This window comes from Neopsephotus bourkii, unplaced genomic scaffold, assembly GCF_033783945.1.
Source record: "Neopsephotus bourkii isolate Nb327-2 ecotype Australia unplaced genomic scaffold, CSIRO-AGI_Nbou_v1 NB_1060, whole genome shotgun sequence".
Taxonomy (NCBI): domain Eukaryota; kingdom Metazoa; phylum Chordata; class Aves; order Psittaciformes; family Psittacidae; genus Neopsephotus; species Neopsephotus bourkii.
In genome coordinates this window covers 60,406-78,962 of record NW_026901548.1, presented here as the reverse complement: position 1 = coordinate 78,962, position 18,557 = coordinate 60,406, and the positions used below count along the sequence as shown (strand labels likewise).

The following is an 18,557-nucleotide window of genomic DNA, read 5'->3' as shown; positions in this document are numbered from 1 at the left end:
CTTGGTGTTCTACAGGTCCCAGCATAAATCCATAAAAATCTAATTTTTATTACTTGTAAAAATAGAAGCTTAAAATGTTACCTGAGCATGTTTAATATCTGTGTTTCTTTCTGAATGTAGTGATAACAGAATTCATGCATGTAATTTTCCCTTTTATTGTGTCTACATTTTCTGCTCTGACATGGCACATCCATGAATTAGGTATGGGTTTTCCTTTTTGGTGGAATTTCTTGTGTATTTAGAGCAAGAAGAAATGTTTACATTGTGACTGCTTCTATTTCATCTTTTACTGTGATCAGTACCCTGTGCATTCGGTACTCAGTGATAGATACCAGGTGGTAAAATAACTGCTTTTTTAACCTGCAAGAGACTAGTAGTTTGACTGGCTGAATCAAGGCTCTTGAAGCTTAGATCAGGAGAACAGAATGGTGGGGAGAACCATTCACCATCCTGGGACCGTTTTTAATGTCTTTCAAGCCAATTTGTAGTATGAATGTGTCATGTCTGCCAGTGCTCTCTTGATTTCTTTGAGTGATCTGAATGGAATGTGAGCTGCGTCAGCCTCTTGGGCATGCTAAGATTTACTTATAAATAAAAATGCTTATAATTAGCTGTATTTTACTCCACCAACACCCACTGAGTTCTGACTAAGGGCTAAATGAAGATTGTAGGTTTGGCAAAAGCTATTTAAATCCTGACTTGAGCATTTACACATTTTTCTCTGTACTAACAATTAATTCAATGAATAGTTCTCTTATGTCCAACACAGGAAGAATGTGTGTTTCTTGCACATGGCGCTGGACAGATTTGCATTTTAACACTGAAACTGAACTGAGTGTGCTTGCTGAGGGCAGTTAATAATGCTGACAGCCTGAAACCCCAGTACCCACAATGCTGCAAAGCTTGGAACTTGGCACAAGCTTTAGGGTTGCTTTTCCTTTGAACAGCAAGCTTCCTTTACAAAAGAGTTAATTAGGATGAGGTCATTCCAAGCTTATGTGACAAACACTGTCTGAAATAATTTCCTGGATTGTATTTATGAAGAAATACTGAAAGAATTTGAATGACTTGGCTGTACTGTGTGTTAAATATAATGGCAGTCTGCATTCTTGCAAGATTTAATGAGATTTTTTTTTTTAAAAATACCATCACTACCTCAAGGACGTTTTTGAGGTTAGTGCAGGACTGCATACCCTGACTTTGCAAGATGCTGCAAGACTTAATTGATGGGTGCGAAGCTACCTATTCCCTTCTCCTTTGCCTGGAGAAATCTGAATTCCTGTGTCTGTGTGTCCTTTTCAATCTTCATTCCAGTCTTCTGGGCTGACTAGATTTGACAACCTCCCGCATCCCTTGTAAATACATGAGTTGGTAGCAAAATATTGTAATAGGTGTAATAAAGTAGGAGTTCATATGTTCTGAAAATTTTGTTGGCTTTAAATCAAAGCCATTTAAATGAGACCTCAGTTCAGTCTGTGTCGCAAAGTCAGTTTGTGTCCATGAAACATTCTTTCTGGGGGAAGTTTGGACTGCATTGCCGGACAGTCCTATGCACTGTCAGGAGGAAAAGGTCAAATTATCTTTTAGGTACATTCAGATCTTTGCCATTTTGGCATGTTAACTCTTCAAGGAAAAAATAAACACAGTGCTGGGTGGCATGGTGCCTTCCTCATGAAAGATGATGATATACTTTAAGTAGCTTTGTAGAACGAGGATGTGTAACTGTTAATTGTGAATTTTCATATATCCTTTTGATTATATGGTCTTGAGCCTTTTATTCCAATCCTGTGCTTTCTGAGCACTTTGCAAAGTATCTCCCTCTGCAAACAGAAAAATCGTTTTTTTCTGTCTGCTTTATGATACCTGCAAGAAAGTAAACTAATTTTTTCAGTCATAAGAAGGGAGTTCTGTTGTAATGCTGTCTTATCTTTTTGCTGTATTTTCCTCCTAATAATTAAATGAAATAATAAATTTAATTCTAGAATTGAATTATGCCAGCTATTTGGATAGTATTTTGGCTATTATTGAATAAAACTTATATGTAGTGATTATAATTAAGTTGTGTTCAATGAAGCTTACTCAACAGTGATTTTAAATTATGTTCCTTGAAAAACTAGCTGTTATCACTGTTAAGCCCTCTATAGGCAGATAGGAAAAGCCTCACGCTCACAGGCCCTCGTTCTCATGGGTGACTTCAACCACCCTGACATCCGTTGGAATGATGGTACGGCCTGGCACAAGCAATCCAGAAGGTTCCTGAATTGTGTGGAAGACAAGTTCCTTCTGCAAGTAATAGAGGAACCGACAAGGAGAGGTGCCATGCTTGACCTCTTGCTCACCAACAGGGAAGGGCTCATTGGAAATGTGGCACTCCAGGGCAGCCTTGGATGCAGCGACCACGAGATGGTTGAATTTGAGATCCTCAGGACAGTGAGAAGAGCATGCAGCAAGCTCACTGCCCTAGACTTCAAGAGAGCAGACTTTGGCCTCTTCAGGAACCTGTTTAGTAAGGTTCCATGGGATATAGCCCTAGAGGGCAGGGGAGCTGAAGACTCTTGGTTGGTCTTCAAGGATCACCTGCTACAAGCTCAGGAGTGTTGCATCCCAACTAGAAGGAAGTGCAGCAGGAGGGCCAGGAGACCTCCTTGGATGGATAAGGAGCTGCTGCGAAAAATTCAAATGAAAAAAGAGTCTTATAGAAAGTGGAAGCAAGGACAGGCGGCCTGGGAAGAGTACAGGGATGTTGTCCGGGAAGCTAGGGACCAGGTTAGGAAAGCTAAGGCCCAGTTAGAATTAAACTTGGCTAGGGATGTTAAGGATAACAGGAAGGGATTCTACAGGTACATAGCAAATAAAAAACAGATTAGGGAGAACGTAGGCCCCTCAGGAAGCTCTCGGGTGAATTAGCTACACAGGATTTGGAGAAGGCTGAGGTTCTGAATGACTTCTTTGCCCCGGTCTTCTCTGGCAAAGGCTCTGACCGCACCACCCAAGTCTTGGAAGGCAGACACAGGGACTGTGAGAATGAAGACCTTGGGCCCACCGTAGCAGAGGAACTGGTTCGAGACCATCTTAAAAATCTGACCGTGCACAAGTCCATGGGTCCTGATGAAACCCATCCAGGGGTCCTGAAGGAGCTGGTGAATGAAGTTTCTAAGCCGCTGGCCATCATATTTGAAAAATCATGGCAGTCAGGTGAAGTTCCCAACGACTGGAAAAAGGGAAATATAACCCCCATTTTCAAGAAGGGGAAAATGGACGACCCAGGGAACTACAGACCAGTCAGTCTCACCTCTGTGCCTGGCAAAATCTTGGAGCAGATTCTCCTGGAAAGCATGCTAAGGCACATGAAAATCAACAAGGTGCTTGGTGACAGCCAGCATGGCTTCACTAAAGGGAAATCCTGCCTGACCAATTTGGTGGCCTTCTATGATGGGGCTACAGAACTGATGGACAGGGGTAGAGCAGCTGACATCATCTACCTAGGTTTGTGTAAAGCGTGCGACACTGTCCCACACGACATCCTTGTCTCTAAATTGGAGAGATATCACTTTGATGAATGGACCACTCGGTGGATAAAGAAATGGCTGGATGCCTGCACACAAAGAGTTGTGGTCGATGGTTCAATGTCCAGCTGGAGACCAGTAACGAGTGGTGTCCCTCAGGGATCGGGGTTGGGACCGGTCTTGTTTAACATCTTTGTCGCTGACATGGACAGTGGGATTGAGTGCACCCTCAGCAAGTTTGCCGATGACACCAAGCTGTGTGGTTCAGTTGATACGCTGGAGGGAAGGAATGCCGTCCAGAGGGACCTTGACACGCTTGTGAGGTCCCTGGCTGATGCCAACCTCATGAAGTTTAACCATGCCAAGTGCAAGGTCCTACACCTGGGTCGGAGCAATCCCAGACACAGCTACAGGCTGGGCAGAGAAGAAACTCAGAGCAGCCCTGCGGAGAAGGACTTGGGGGGTGCTGGTTGATGAGAAAATGAACATGAGCCAGCAGTGTGCGCTTGCAGCCCAGAAACCAACCGTATCCCAGGCTGCGTCAAAAGGAGTGTGACCAGCAGGTCGAAGGAGGTGATCCTGTCCCTCTACTCTGCTCTCATGAGACCTCACCTGGAGTATTGTGTGCAGTTCTGGTGTTGCCAACATAAAAAGGGCATGGAACTGTTGGAACAAGTCCAGAAAAGGGCCACAAGAATGATCAGGGGCTGGAGCACCTCCCATATGAAGATAGGCTGAGAAAGTTGGGGCTGTTCAGCCTGGAGAAGAGAAGGCTGCATGGAGACCTCACAGCAGCCTTCCAGTATCTGAAGGGGGCCTATAGGGATGCTGAGGATGGACTCTTCATTAGGGTCTGTAGTGATAGGACAAGGGGTAATGGGTTAAAACTTAAATAGGGAAAGTTAGATTGGATATAAGGAGGAAATTCTTTCCTGTGAGGGTGGTGAGGCACTGGAATAGGTTGCCCAGGGAGGTTGTGAATGCTCCATCCCTGGCAGTGTTCAAGGCCAGGCTGGACAAAGCCTTGGGTGATATGGTTTAGAGCGAGGTGTCCCTGCCCATGGCAGGGGAATTGGAACTTGATGATCTTAAGGTCCTTTCCAACCCTAACTATTCTATGATTCTATGATCATTGCTACAGGCTCTAATGCTGAAAACCATCACACTTGATCCTCTCCTTCAAGTTAAATTATTAATTATTTCCACTAGGAATTCGATTCATGAAGGACCATGAAACAGGTTAGGGAATGAAAAAGATGACATTCTCTTTGCAAGTATAATGTCTAGTACCTTTTTCTTAATTTCTGTTCATATTGTGTCGCTTTGCTTTGGGTGAGTAGTCTGCTTCTGGGCTGCCAGTCAGAATAATGTATGAACGCTACATCAGTCTCATAAACAGAGCCAAAACCACACTGATGTACAGGTGATATCACTGAGCAGGAGCCACATCAAGCATCACAAACCCCTTAATGTCTGAAAAATGGATGCAAACCAAGTCCACCTGAAGCTGCCTTGTGCCACTGCTGTAGGGTATGATTTCAAATTGGACTGTTGAGCTCTCCATGGGGTCCATTCTTGCCACACTGAAATAAAGAATACAGGTGTAAGTTCAAGCACATGAAAAATTCTTACTATGTACTCTTCAGAGCCACAAATCTAAGTATGGAAGGGAAGAGTCAGAGGCTGCTGTGTTTGCATGCTCCTAGCACAGGTAGACCTAACCTTCCATGTTCACAGCACCTGCAAGACTACCCTTGAGGAATTAATCAAGCTGGAATGGATGTGGTGGAATAGTTGCAGTTCTCAACCTGTGATAGCAGATTAAGAGTTGTATCATGAGGGCAAAATGTATTGAGCACCTGAGGAATGATCAGAAGGGTTATCTTTAGAAGAGCTCAAAACCAACTGTATATTACCCTGAACACTCACAACATTTATAGTACTGTAGATATGCTCATGCTGTATTTTGGTGTGGTAAATATAATTACCTGTTGATTTTATGTCCATAGTTTGAAAGGCTCTTGGCTGTCCAACACAAGGAGAGTGATACTAGCACCAGAAAACAGAGAGTGTGGGGAAAAAGGGCCTCTATGCTCTAAGGAGGTATTGAAGCTGAGCAAACCCAATGCTGGAAAGGCAAATTAAGGTTCAAGGTCACAATCTAGGCCTGAATTTTGTATTCAATGTAAATGAAGCCTTAGTGATTTTTATCATTATCCCACTTTTGCCATCTTGTTTTTGTTTTCCCCTCACAGTTTCTTTGTGAAACTTCCCCAACATAAAAAATTTGAAGACTTTAAAAAACGTTTTAAAAATTATAACCATGGAGGAGATGGGAGAACACTTTCTGTACAGGATAGTATATGGTAAATTGGTATGATAGCAGTGGACACATTTTTAAGACATTTCATTACAGTGTATGTCCTGGCTCTTTAGTAATTTAATATCTGAAGGAAAAAAAGAGACCATTTTTTTCCCTTATCCTTCAGGGATTGTTTGATTTTCCTTCTGCAAACCACAAAAAGAAGAAAGTTTTAAAACTTTTGCCCTTTAAGTAATTCAGTCACTAACTACAGGAGTGTTGATTTACATGCTGTCATTAGAAGCAGGCCGTCTCTACTTCCTGAGCATTCTGTAATTCAAGGTTTGGCAAAGGAGGTGTAAAGAACTCCAAGTAGTATATGGAGAGTACTGATGTGGTGGTATTTTGTCCAGGGTTGGTGCAAACAAGACTCAGGAGGTTGGCTGATTCTTAAAAAAACCCCACTTTTATTCCAGATTTCCCACAGAAGTGAAGAAGTTATTAGCCGTATAGCATTTACATACTTGATTCTGAGTTGCTCTTTGAGCAGGCCGCTACCTTCTGCTCTCAGGACACAGTCTGTCACCACTTCAGGCAGTGGGTTGGTAAATGTGACCTGCACATTAACAGCCTTGTGTACCACTGTTGGACCAAGGACCTAGAGAGAGAAAACGTTCTGCTCAGCCACGGCATTAGTCTCACCTCTTTCTCATGTTTTTTTTTCTCATTTAATTCCCATTGCAAACTACTTACCTTCTTTTAGGGTCTCCTGGACGGGAAGGAACCAAGAATTAATATATGTACCTGTTTTGGGGCATCAGAGTTCAGGTTTGAACCCACTGTGGCTGGCTGATTTAGTCAACCTAGTCCTAACTTTTTAGCTACGTCAGTGTATGGTGTTGAGTATAACACAGTGTATGATACTTACCAGACTGAGAACATAATGAGAATACAGATATTAATGTTAATTAACATAATGGAGAAGTCCATCACCCCAGTTACATTTCTCCATTGTTGAGTGTATATTTATACAGAAATCTCAATCAACAGAAACATAAACCCTTCTTGAAACTTAGTCACTGAATTGAAGAAATTTAATTCGGGTGCCTGCCTTATATAAGGTGGCTCTTATTTGCATGATACAGCATAGAAGTCTTTTACAAAGTCTCACTAAAACTTGGTATTCAGAAATCGCCAGTCCTATAAAAATCCAGCATTTTGTTCCTCTGAGTAACTTTGCTTTTCCCATATGCTACTGACAGTGGTTTGAGATAGCTAATGTAGTCTGGAGCTCTGAAAGACTCCAGAAACTATCATACTCCCTGTGTATTGTTTACAGTACAGTAGACAGACAGCATTTGATCCCATGTCTGATGCAGCATGTGAATGTGCTGAGCTGTCCAAAAGAAGTTAGGCTAGTTAGACTAAAAACTGCTTTGTATCCGTTGTGCAAAATCTGTCATGTGTCTGTCTTAAGACAGTAAGGAAAAAAAAATAGCCTCTGGTTCTAATTATTCATCATTTAAGAAGGTGTTACAAGGTGAAAAGTGCCCCTTTTCCTGATGAGGTAAAAGAACTTCTTTGATGATCAGTAATAAGAAGCCTCACAGCCCCAGCCCCAGGTATTATCAGTTAAGTAGATTTCTTTTTTAAAAACCATGATTCCTAAATAGACTGGAAGAAAATAATTAGACTTCCCTGACAACAGTGGAGTCCTAGATGTGAACTAAATCTCTCTGTCTCTGTTTCCCTCTGTCTGTCTGTTTCTCTGGAGATAATCTTACCTTGTAACCCTCGTAACACCGAGAACTTTTATCAACAAGCACTGGCAAGAATGCCCTAGCACAGCTATGTCTTGGAATAGTTTGCTTTTCTTTAGTGTATTTCATTTCACTTGTATCATATGGCTTGTTACTAGAGCAACAAGATCAAATCACCCTCAGGCATGATTTCACTTCCCACACTCCTTTCCATGAGGAGTAAATGGAGTAAGGATTCTAGTTCTTCTCAACACATCTCTACAGGAACACAAAGGGGACTAGCTTTTACCTTGATGGTGAGAAAAGGATGCTGAAGTACAATATCCTTCTCCACTAGAAGCGAGGCTCTCTGTTTGATTTCACACACAGCAGTCACCAGGATCTTCCTGTCATCCATCAGAGCATTTTTATACTGGGAATAGGAGATCTTGATTGAAATATTTTTCACTGGAATGTAAATAAAAACAGGGTTTCCCTCTCTTCTTTTTCCTGTGTCTAATTACCAGCTATCTGTAATCTATCTGTATTTTAAGGAGCAAGGTTGCTATCACCCTGGGGCTGTCTATATGTGGGTGTGACAGCCCATAGACAGGAATGATGCTCATGGGTGACTTTTACTTACATTCACATCAAACACGAAATTCCAAGTACAGTTTGGTAGCTGGACAGTTTGGAGGATGGATATATGTGGCAACCCCTGCTGGTGGGTTTGTTGTTTTTTTTTCATCTATCTGAAGATGAGCATTTAATGCTCCTTCCTTGCAAAGAAGGCAAAAGTGAGAAGGTGGATTGGTTTAAAAGCCCCTTGCTGAAGCAGATGTCGAGCCTCTGCCTTAGAGAGTGTACACCGTCAGCCTGTGTGCAGCGGATCTCAGTACATTGAGAAAAAATGTTAATCTACTGCTGGAACAGTGGAAAGGCTTACAATGTGTGTGTGTTAGCTTCAGAGGGTAGCTATATTCATCTCTTCTACATGTCTCATTTTTCAGCACTGGCCCTATAAAAGGGCAAAGGCAGGTAGTTCCTGTTCTGCTGCAAAAGATGTATGCTTATGTTTCCTCCTTAAATCTGTGTTTATATTTTGCTTATGAGGAGCTGATATCTGAGTAGTCTTCTGTGTATGTCTTGTAGTTGTTCTATCTTATCAAAAAAGGACTTTATGTAGAAGTAATAATGACTGTGCTGGGTCAGACGGAAGGTCACCCAGCTCAGTATCCTTGACAGTGCTCAAAGGCAAATGATTAAGACAGGGCAAATACATATGTTTCTCTTCCCCTGAATAGCCTTAAACTCCAACCGTTTGCAGGTCCTCCACTTCTTGAGCCATTCATTATTTCTACGTGATTTGGCCACAAACCAAAGCTATGTCTTGTTGTAAGCTGTAATAAAATTACCTTCTTCAGATCCAAGTTTGATAGACCTAGACAACTGCAAAATCTCTGTCTTATGTTTTCTTGTGTAGAGAATGGCTGAAGCCTTCAGTTTAACCTTAACCGTCTTGAAATCTGAGATTAAGTTCTTGAGTGCCAAGGTTAGGAGGATGTCTTGGCCAATTATAGGAGATGCATCAAGGTTCAACTTCCCTGAGATACTGGGGGTTTGTGCAGGCTGTGTCATATTTTGTCTCCATGCTACTGAAGATTGTCTTCTGTGTCTTTTAATTTTGGTTCTTTTCCCAGTGTGTCTCACACCAAGCAGCTTCAGTGCCTTTTTATACACCTGCCTTTCTTTCCGGGATCCTGCTTTGAAAAATAACATGGTCAGAGGTCTCCTGAATGTTGAATATAGTGCAAGGCAGCTATGATTGCTCTCAGTAAGTACAGTTTAGGAAAGCTGAGGAGGGCAAAAATATACACGAGGAGAAAATGAGGTCTAACCTGAATAATTGTCATACAAAAGCAAATGAGTCTATATCACCATAAAGGCTGGCACGTAAAACCTGCCTGTCAGCTTCAGCTGGCTGATCATAGGCATTTGTTAGAAGTTATGGGCCTGGAAGAGCTCATAGAGCTCAGTGCTTCATAAGCTGCTGTGATTGCCATCTCCTCAGAAATTAAGAAGGGTGATAAAAGTCCTTTTGCAAGAACTCTCCCCAGACAACTCCCCCAAGTGGCTGTTGCTGCATGTCATAACAGAAATATTCTCACCACCTGATCAGAACAGCTGGGACAGGATGTTTGCAGAAGTAGCTTTGACTTTGTATTGAATACATTGCTATTTCATCGAGGGCCACAAAAGCTACATTCAGTCATGATCAGCTGACTGAGCCCTACAACTTTGAAAATTCACAATTCCTTTGCTCCGGAAGTAGAGGAATTAAGTCAGTGCTCAATCCAATGAAGGCCTAAATTCTTTTCACTTATGACCATCAGTGGCTAGACAACTGTAATAAAGAACTTACCTTCTGGATATTTGTAATTAGCAGTGACATCCACACGGGAGTTGGTGCCCACTGCTTTGGTGCTGATGAATTTTCCAATCTTCCTAGTATCAGAATAAATTCTCTCTTTTCTTTTGTTGCTATAGTGAATCCAAGTAACATAGTCAGCATTCACCGCTGCAAATACAAATGAGCTGTCATAATCCAGGTTCACGTCCCCTTCCTTAATGGCTCTAGTGGAGGCAGGACCACACTGATATATGCCTGCATTAGAGAGAGGGAGAAGTTAAATGACTGCCTGTTGCAAAAGAGCACAAATCCTCATGCTGACAGCAAGAAGGAGAGGTAATCACTCCAAAGACGTGTTTGGATAAAGTGCTGTGTTTCTACATCTGTGTGTTATGGTAATAGCATATCCAGAGATTCCACTTGCATTTTCTATCACAAGGTAAGAGCACAGAGGAGGTTGTAAGGCTACTAAGGTGTAGGAAGTTAACACTTTTTATGATGTGTGCTGTATGAAATGTTCTAACCCTCCAAAGCTTGCAAAGCTGTATGCTAAGCTGTTTTGTGAAAGGAAAGGATGGGCACCGAGTCTGAAGTGTAGTCAGACTTAGTGAGATGCAAGCCATCAATGCTGTATGTGCATTGAGAAGAACCAGGAAACTGAGTTTGGTAAACTCAGCATTGGGGAATGAGAAGCACTTTATCTGGAGTTTGATGGGTTTTAAATGGCCAAATCATAGAATCATAGAATTATAGAAAAGTTAGGGTTGGAAAGGACCTTAAGATCATCAAGTTCCAACCCCCCTGCGATGGGCAGGGACACCTCACTCTAAACCATTATTCTTTTGATGAAGGTAATCAAACTAGATCAAATAAGTTGTGTCTGTGTTAGTAAATGAAACTAGAGCCAAAGTGTGAACCCAAGTGCTGGCTATTGGTTGTCAACACTTTACTTGCTAGCAAGCTCCCTAGTGTGGTTATTTCTTCCCTTGTCAATGAGGTATCTTTCAGACAGTGGCTGTGAAGAATTCAGGGAATGGGACAGGGTTCATTCCCAGCAGGTTGTGCTGTTATTTTGGTCTGGTACAGGGAGTTCAGTGCTGTGAACAAAAGCCATTCTATGTCACTTGGTTTCAGAACCAGAGAACAGTTTGGAGTTTCTTTCATGTGACTTTCTATATATATGCCATGTTGTTGGATGCCACAGGGATATCATATATTCCTACCCATTCCAGAGTGTCCAGTAAAATACAGGGTAGAGTCATGGGGCATATTTTATTTTCTGGTGTAAACTGTTTGGTTCAGCCCTGTAACTATAAGCTCTGAAATCTTTACTTAGCGTCTTACTAAAAGGGGTTTTAGTAAGATATAGTAAGATAAAGGTGTTTTAGCTATATCCGTCCAGTGCAAGCCAGCAAATGTGTCTAATGCCAGCAGCATGCCCTTGCAGCAAGGAAGGCCAACAACATTCAGGGCCACATCAGGAAGACCATTGCCAAAAGGTAAAGGGGAATGATCCTTTCCTTCTACTCAGCACTGGTGAGACCACATCTGGAGTGCTGTGTGTAGTTCTGGGCTCCTTGTACAGGAAAGATACAGACATATGTGAGCAAGCCCTTCAGTGTGCCACAAAAAAGATTAAGGAATGATAACTGGGGCTGTTCTTCCTGAAGGGAAGGCTTGCGGGAATCTTATCAATGTGTATAAATACCTGGTGGGAGGGCGTAAAGGGGACGGAATCAGACTCCTCAGTAATATCCAGTGAAAGGACAAGTAGCAGTGGGCAGAAATTGAAACACAGAAAATTCCATTTAAGCAAAAGAAAAAACTTTTACTGTGAGGGTGCTCAGCCTCTGCAACGGTTTGCCCAGGGAGCTTGTAGAATATCCATCCTATGAAATATTCAAAACCCCACTGGATAGGATCCTGAGAAACCTTTACTAATTGACCCTGTGCTGAGCAGGGGGTTGGAGTAAACAAACTCTAAAGGTTTACCTTAGCTATTCTGTGTCATTTTATGAATCTGTTAGGAGCTCAGACAAGCAAGGGTGAGATAGGTGAATTTAAGATGCTCTGGCTTTTCTGGAGGCAGAAGATAAAACAAAAGAACTGCATGCTGGTAGGCAATCCAGAGGCTGACCGAAAAGCATTTACTGGAGATTAATGTGGGTATTACTTTTCTTCTGCACCTGAATTAATGCTACATCTACAGAGAGCAGATGGAAGAGAGCTATCCTGAAATTTCAGAACCAGTCCTTAGGAGTAACAGTATCTACAGCTTTTGATATTTACAGCAGTGTTACCTTTGCTCCTTTCCTGGGGCGTTGCATCCAGAACCTGCCATCCATCATAAAAAGAGCCAAGATCTCTTCTGATGAACCAGCTTTCATTCCAAACATGGAAATTCCTATAAAGGAGGTAGAACAGGGAATCTCTAATTCATACAATTAATTTTATATTGAAAGATTTGGTACATTTCTGGTAGAGTGCATGAAATAACCCTTGTTGAGTGATTGAAAACTCTGTGGAGAGACCAGCTGCTAACTCCTTTCTTGAGTACCTCTTCTGCCTTCTTTGCCATTTTTTTGTGTTCAGATCTCTGAGAAATGTTGGGATGTTATGAGAAAAATGTTAAAAGGAAAATAATTCATTGCAGAGTCAAGTGTTGAAGAATTCTGGACATTCCAGAGCAACATACTTTACAGCGAAGGTCTCCTGTGCACATTGCTATCTGCTGGTATTTATTTCACTGTTGCTTTCTACTTCATGTCACATGTAGCCATTTGGTCCCCATAGTATAGTGTGCTTAGTGACTGAAACACTTATGCATGCAGTACAACTCATGTGCAGTGTGATATTTTCTGTCTAGAAAGAAATGGCATGTTCTTCCTAAGGCATGGATTTATTTCTCAGCTGCATTAAATGTATCGTTTTTACTTTGGTAACCTTACAGTACTGTGCAAGGGATGTATAATGGTAATCATGAAAGACTTAAGATAATCAACAGCATGTAGCAGAGGAACTGGGTTTCAAACTTTGGGGCTCCTGAGAGTGCTCTGCCCTGGGAATCGAGGGACCAGCTGGTTCCAGTTTTGGGCAAGAGGTGAATCACTTCAATTTGGGTTTTTTAAATTATTTAAACTTTCATACAGTAGAGACAAAATTAGCAGTTATATTTTCAAATTATATGTTCAACAGCAGTGGTACAAAGTATTTCCTCTGCTAATTCTTTGTAATGCTGAAACTGACCACATGCATTTCTGAACACTCTCATGATTATTTGTTACAGGGTTTTATAGCACTGGGAGCAGGTGGTTTTTCAGGGGCATGATCTTTTAATTAGAGGAGAATATAATGGAAGAAATACTAAGAAAAAGAAATAATTGTACTTACCACACACTGTCTTCGGTCAAGTGCAGGGTCTTTCCAGAAATGTCAACGTACTTATCAACACTTAGATTTATATTCCTGTCATGAGCAGAGTTGAAGTTTGTAATAACACGAGTAGGTATTCCCAAGGATCGCAGAACTGCAATATAGAATAGCATGAAAGTGCTGTAAATACATTATACAGACATTTAGGAAGTATTTTTCTGGGTTTTTTTTTAGAAAAGCAGTCTGGTATATATGTTTTCAGTGGGGAAACAAGCCCTCAGAAATTTCCCTCTTAGATAATGATGCAAGTCACTGTCATTGTGCACAATTGCTTAGAAGACAGTTCCACTCGCATGACATTCTTAGCTGCCATGTTCTTTTGAAGAGTTAGATGCACCCATTTATTTTAATCTTTAGTTCTTCATCCTGTTCTCTTTCCCATTTTCTCCCTGTGTTTGTTTCTGTGTTGCCTTATTTTTCTTCTTCCTGTCTGAGACATACCACTCATTTACATTGTTTTTCCTTTGTGTTTTCCCAAAAGTGACTCTTGTCTCAGAGCAGCTCTGAATGGAAACTGCTAAGATGAAACGCTTTTCCCAACTTGCAGCTCCTATAGGTCCTCCAAAATGTGATTTGTTTTTTTGTCATCAATGCAACACTGGCATTGCGAGGACATAGACTTAGAAGAGCACTGATTTTAATTTGACCTCTAGCTTTGAAACAGGAAACCTTGCTGTTTTCAGCCTGCAAACTGCTTTGCATTTTGTTTGGTGATTCAGAAAATTGGGGTGCGGTACTACAATGTATGGCTGTTTAAAATAGAAGAAAATAACCCTTTAAGAATGGAAAGCATAGGTTCTTCACTCTCTCTGTCAAAGCTTCAACATCACAAAGTTAAAGCTACAGAAATTCTACTACTCTTCTTTTCTGATAGTATTTTTCACCCCTTCGTGTATACCTGTGCACATTACTCCTGCAAAGACCCAGCATTGGCCATACCGGACAGGTTTGTATCTCCCCCTGTACCACTTTCGAAGGATGGTCACACTTCCACTCCACTGCAGAGGGTTGGTTCCTGAGCAGTATTTTCCATTCCACTTCCCTTCCACTACTCCTTTTTCATCATTGCTGTTAACCTGAAAGAGTCCTTCTCATGAGAGAATTGAAACATTTACAGAAGAAGGGAGAGAGGGAATGACCCTCTTTGTGCCACCTTTCTCATTGGCTGAGTGGTGGGGTATAGTATTTGAATCCAAGATAGAATTTTGTCTGCTCGCATGCAACAGTTGGAATGTGGTAGTAAGGCATGTATTCTTTATAAAATGGAAAACTTTTCAGTGGTCTAGCTGTGCAGTATGTTTGTGAGGGTGGGGTTGTGTTGAGAAGATGTAACTGTTCAAGGAAATACATACAGGTCTCCCTTAACAAATAACCTTTAAGTGAAGAATACTAAATACACACATGAAATGTGGCTATGCCAACACTGGTTTTCCAAAATATTTCATGCTTCTCTTGGTGTTTGAAAAACTTAGCAAATGATTTCAGAATGGACACGAGCTTTCCAAATTAGTGAAAGATCTGTTCCCAGGTTACCCAGAGAAGCTGTGGCTGCCCCATCCCTGGCAGTATTCAAGGCCAGGTTGGGCGGGGCTTGGGGCAGCCTGGTCTAGTGGCAGCTTTCTTTGCACATGGCAGGGAGGTGGAACTGGATGAGCTTTAAGGTCCCCAAACCATTCTATTATTCTTGATTCTATTTTTTTGGAAAATATATCTCCATTTTGTCTCTTCTTTCTTTTTGCAGAAAAGTTAGCTACTTCAGTAAAACATCAAGGGATTCACCATGAAGTATTGGGGTTTTTGTTAGTAAGTGCATTGTACAGCTGTAACTAATTGATCACTTTACCATAGCACTGACAACCCTGCTCACATAGATAGGATTGTTTCGTTTGGATACATCAACAGCTGGATCTTGGCAGTGGTTCAGGCTTCGATCCAGTATAGCCAGAGAGATATCAAGGATATCCTCTTCAAACTGAAATCAAAACAATCAATAAATTAAAGGCTAATTTCATAAATCAACCCAAGGATGAACTCCCTACCTGCTTTCTTTCTCCTAGTGCAATAGCATGATGTTGGTAACATAGGAATTTTCTATACTGTTAAAGAAAATAGGGCCATAAAGAAAACAAGCATTATGTTGCTGAGCCTCCACAGTATTTGAAGGACAGCATTTTTCTGAGTATGGTTTGGGGCCATTGCTAGCATTCACAAAGACATTACATGGCCTGGTGGAACACACAAGACCACTCCAGATCTGGCTGAGCAGGCTTCTCACTCTCGCACATCCTGTCATGCTCCCACAGGTACCCTTATGTTATAAAAGCTGATGGACTGTTTATACCTTACATCAGATAATCTGAATGGAAAGAAATCCACAAAAATAATTATTGTGGATTAGATTCACTGGGACACTGTTGGGCCCAGGGTGCCAAAGTGCTGTGCTGCATGGATGCAGTCAGGCTAGGATGCTGCGTGACCTCTAAGGCAGAAAGCGGGTCTGGCCTTGTTTCATTTATTAGTGTAAAAGTAGTCGCAGTGATCAGGAGGAGCACTGTGTACAAATGCTAGTGCAAAAGTGAATCATGAAGTGGTCAGGAATGGTTTTGACTGTCCCAACGAGTTGCAGGATGGCAATGTGACTACATATAGACTGCAGCTATGACTGTAGCAGTTATGCTTAGAAAGCCAAACTGATTTTCAAAAATCCCAACTTGAGTTACTTCGGTTGAGTAGATTTTTGATGTCCTTTTAGTATCTTCTGCCCCATTATTGAACCAACTCTGTAAATATTTAGATGTACTAGCCTTCCAATACCTAGAGGTTAATACTGTAATAATTTTCCTTGCCCTTTACAAGGGTCAAGAAATAAATAGAATTTTGCCATTTTCTGTAATAGGCAAAAGAAAACAAAAATTATGCTTTGTTTCTTTTATTTCAGTATTAGCACATGCCAGACAGGGAAGAAGATCCTGATGATGCTGTAATGTGTCAATAAATGAGATATATATCTGCAAGTAAATCAGAAGTGAGAGAGGAATTCTGCCCATGGCAAGGGGGTTGGAACTTCATGATTTTAAGGTCCTTTCCAACCCTATCTATTCTATGATTCTGTAACTCTTATGCTACGAGATAATTTTTGTCCCATCTCAAGAGCCTATTTACCTAATAATGTTCTTATTTTCAACATTCTAAAATAGGTGATGCGGTTTACCTGTCCATAGTTCCAAGCTTCTTGTTGAATATATTTTTCCAGTCCCTGAAATATGATTCCACTCTCATTCAGTACATACTCCCGTCGCTCCTTTTCATTAGCCATATAGACATCATCATCTAGAAGCAGAATGAGACGTACTGACTGAAAGCAAAGTTATCTTGCTGTAAGTGAAAATCTCATTTGAAAGGGAGTTCAGAGAGCAGGTCAGGCTGCCTGTGCATTCCATAATCATTTACAGAGTGAATAATATTAGCATGAAGTTCCTTTAAGGGGAGCTGACTATGCTCCTGTCCCTTCACTAGTCTCAGTATGTGTCTTACTGGTAGATACCACTTGGTTTATAACTGAATGCAAGTATCAGGGGAGGAAAAATATAGAATAAATATTTGGAATATTTCCTCCCTCTGATTTCTTACTCTACAAGCAAAAGGTAGGGTCTTTGATGCATTGCAGCACTGAAGGGGCAAAAACTTAATCCTTGATGTTGAATAAAAAAAATAATCTTTCTGTAGCTGTGACTGTCAGTTGCATGCTTTACCATGAAACCCAGATTTCCTGACTGAGACACAATGAGTTATTTGAAGGGTATGATACACAAAACATACTTGGACACCAGGGATTGAAGAGTAGCACAAATTGGCCCAGGAGTGTTGAAGAGCTCTTGTTCCCAGAAACAATATGGAGCTTGAGTTTGTATCGTCCAATGACAGCATTGGCTGGGCTGAATATTATGAAGTTCATGCAGCCAGGCTCACTGGGCTCTTGGGTTGCACTCCAGCCATTGGCACCCTTTTCAGAAAGGTTAAATATGGCTTTGGTCTGCTGCGATTCTGCTGGAGATGGTCCTGCCAGAGGGAAGAGGGACAGCAATTCTGAATGACAGCTGTAGGTGACAAACTGGGGGTCAGTGATGATCTTAATTCTGCATTTTTTTGAAGACTACATTGAGAGATTGTGGTGTGTCAGGTCAAATGCTTATTCAGTGTAAACTAGCTGCACTCTGATCCGGAGAATCCCTGTAACCTGTTATATGCACAACCCAGTAAAGGTGAGCACACCCATAATCATTCTAGATGAGCTTGTTGTCCTGAAAACAAAATATGCAGGCAGGATGGGTCACACATTGTAATACACATTTCATTAAGATGTTGCCCTGGTGACAGAAGATAAAGAGATGGCAGAGTTACTGAATGCCTTTGTTGTTTCTGTCTACTCTGCTGGAGGCAGTCCTGAAGAGCCTTGTACCTCTGAGACCTCAGATGAAGTCAGGTCAATGGAGCGGTTTGCCTTAGTCAGTGAGGAATGGGTTAGAGACCAGTTGAGCAATCTGGACATCCGTAAATCCATGGGTCCAGATAGGATGCACACATGGGTGCTGAGGGAACTGGCGGAGGTCATTGCTAGACCACTCTCCATCATCTTTACCAAGTCTTGGGAAACGGGAGAGGTGCCTGAGGACTGGAGGAAAGCAAATGTCACTCCAGTCTTCAAAAAGGGCAAGAAGGAGGACCAAGGTAACTATAGACCAGTCAGCCTCACCTCCATCCCTGGGAAAGTGATGGAACACCTTATCCTTGGGGCCATCTTAAGGCATATCAAGGATAAGAGGGTTATGGGGGGCAGTCAACATGGCTTCACCAAGGGGAAGTCATGCTTGACCAATCTTGTAGCCTTTTATGAGGAAATAAGACGGTGAATGGATGACGGCAGAGCGGTGGATGTGGTCTACCTTGACTTCAGCAAAGCATTTGATGCAGTCTCCCACAGCATCCTCACAGCTAAATTGAGGAAGTGTGGTCTGGATAATCAGGTAGTGAGGTGGACTGTGAACTGGCTGTAGGAGATAAGCCAGAGAGTTGTAGTCTATGGGGTGGAGTCTCATTGGAGACCTGTATCTAGTGGAGTGCCTCAAGGGTCAGTACTGGGACCAGTATTATTTAATATATTCATCAAT

General features: G+C 41.7%; 2 protein-coding genes across 3 annotated transcripts in view; one reads left to right on the top strand and one right to left on the bottom strand.

The window, feature by feature from the left end:
* The window catches only part of CCNDBP1 (cyclin D1 binding protein 1), a 74,935-nt gene that overhangs the window by 23,731 nt on the left and 32,647 nt on the right, over positions 1 to 18,557 (top strand). The gene's annotated exons all lie outside the window — the stretch shown is intronic.
* LOC133216527 (protein-glutamine gamma-glutamyltransferase 6-like) lies at positions 4,936 to 17,743 on the bottom strand. The gene is made up of 11 exons (XM_061361289.1): positions 17,209 to 17,743; positions 16,601 to 16,719; positions 15,233 to 15,361; positions 14,288 to 14,465; positions 13,348 to 13,483; positions 12,258 to 12,361; positions 9,970 to 10,212; positions 8,963 to 9,307; positions 7,858 to 8,015; positions 6,333 to 6,466; positions 4,936 to 5,089 (listed from the first exon to the last, which is right to left on the bottom strand). The coding sequence occupies exons 1-11, from the start codon at positions 17,342 to 17,344 to the stop codon at positions 4,936 to 4,938; spliced, it is 1,836 nt and encodes a 611-aa protein (XP_061217273.1). The 5' UTR covers positions 17,345 to 17,743.

What these genes read in the sequence shown, in the direction of transcription:
- LOC133216527 (XM_061361289.1), bottom strand. Translation starts at nt 17,344, where the DNA reads ATGAACTTCATAATATTCAGCCCAGCCAATGCTGTCATTGGACGATAC. An exon ending in GCAGGGTTGTCAGTGCTATG is followed by an intron (nt 14,466 to 15,232) that starts GTAAAGTGATCA and finishes GGACTCTTTCAG; the next exon opens with GTTAACAGCAATGATGAAAA. An exon ending in GCCCCAGGAAAGGAGCAAAG is followed by an intron (nt 10,213 to 12,257) that starts GTAACACTGCTG and finishes TCTCTAATGCAG; the next exon opens with GCATATATCAGTGTGGTCCT.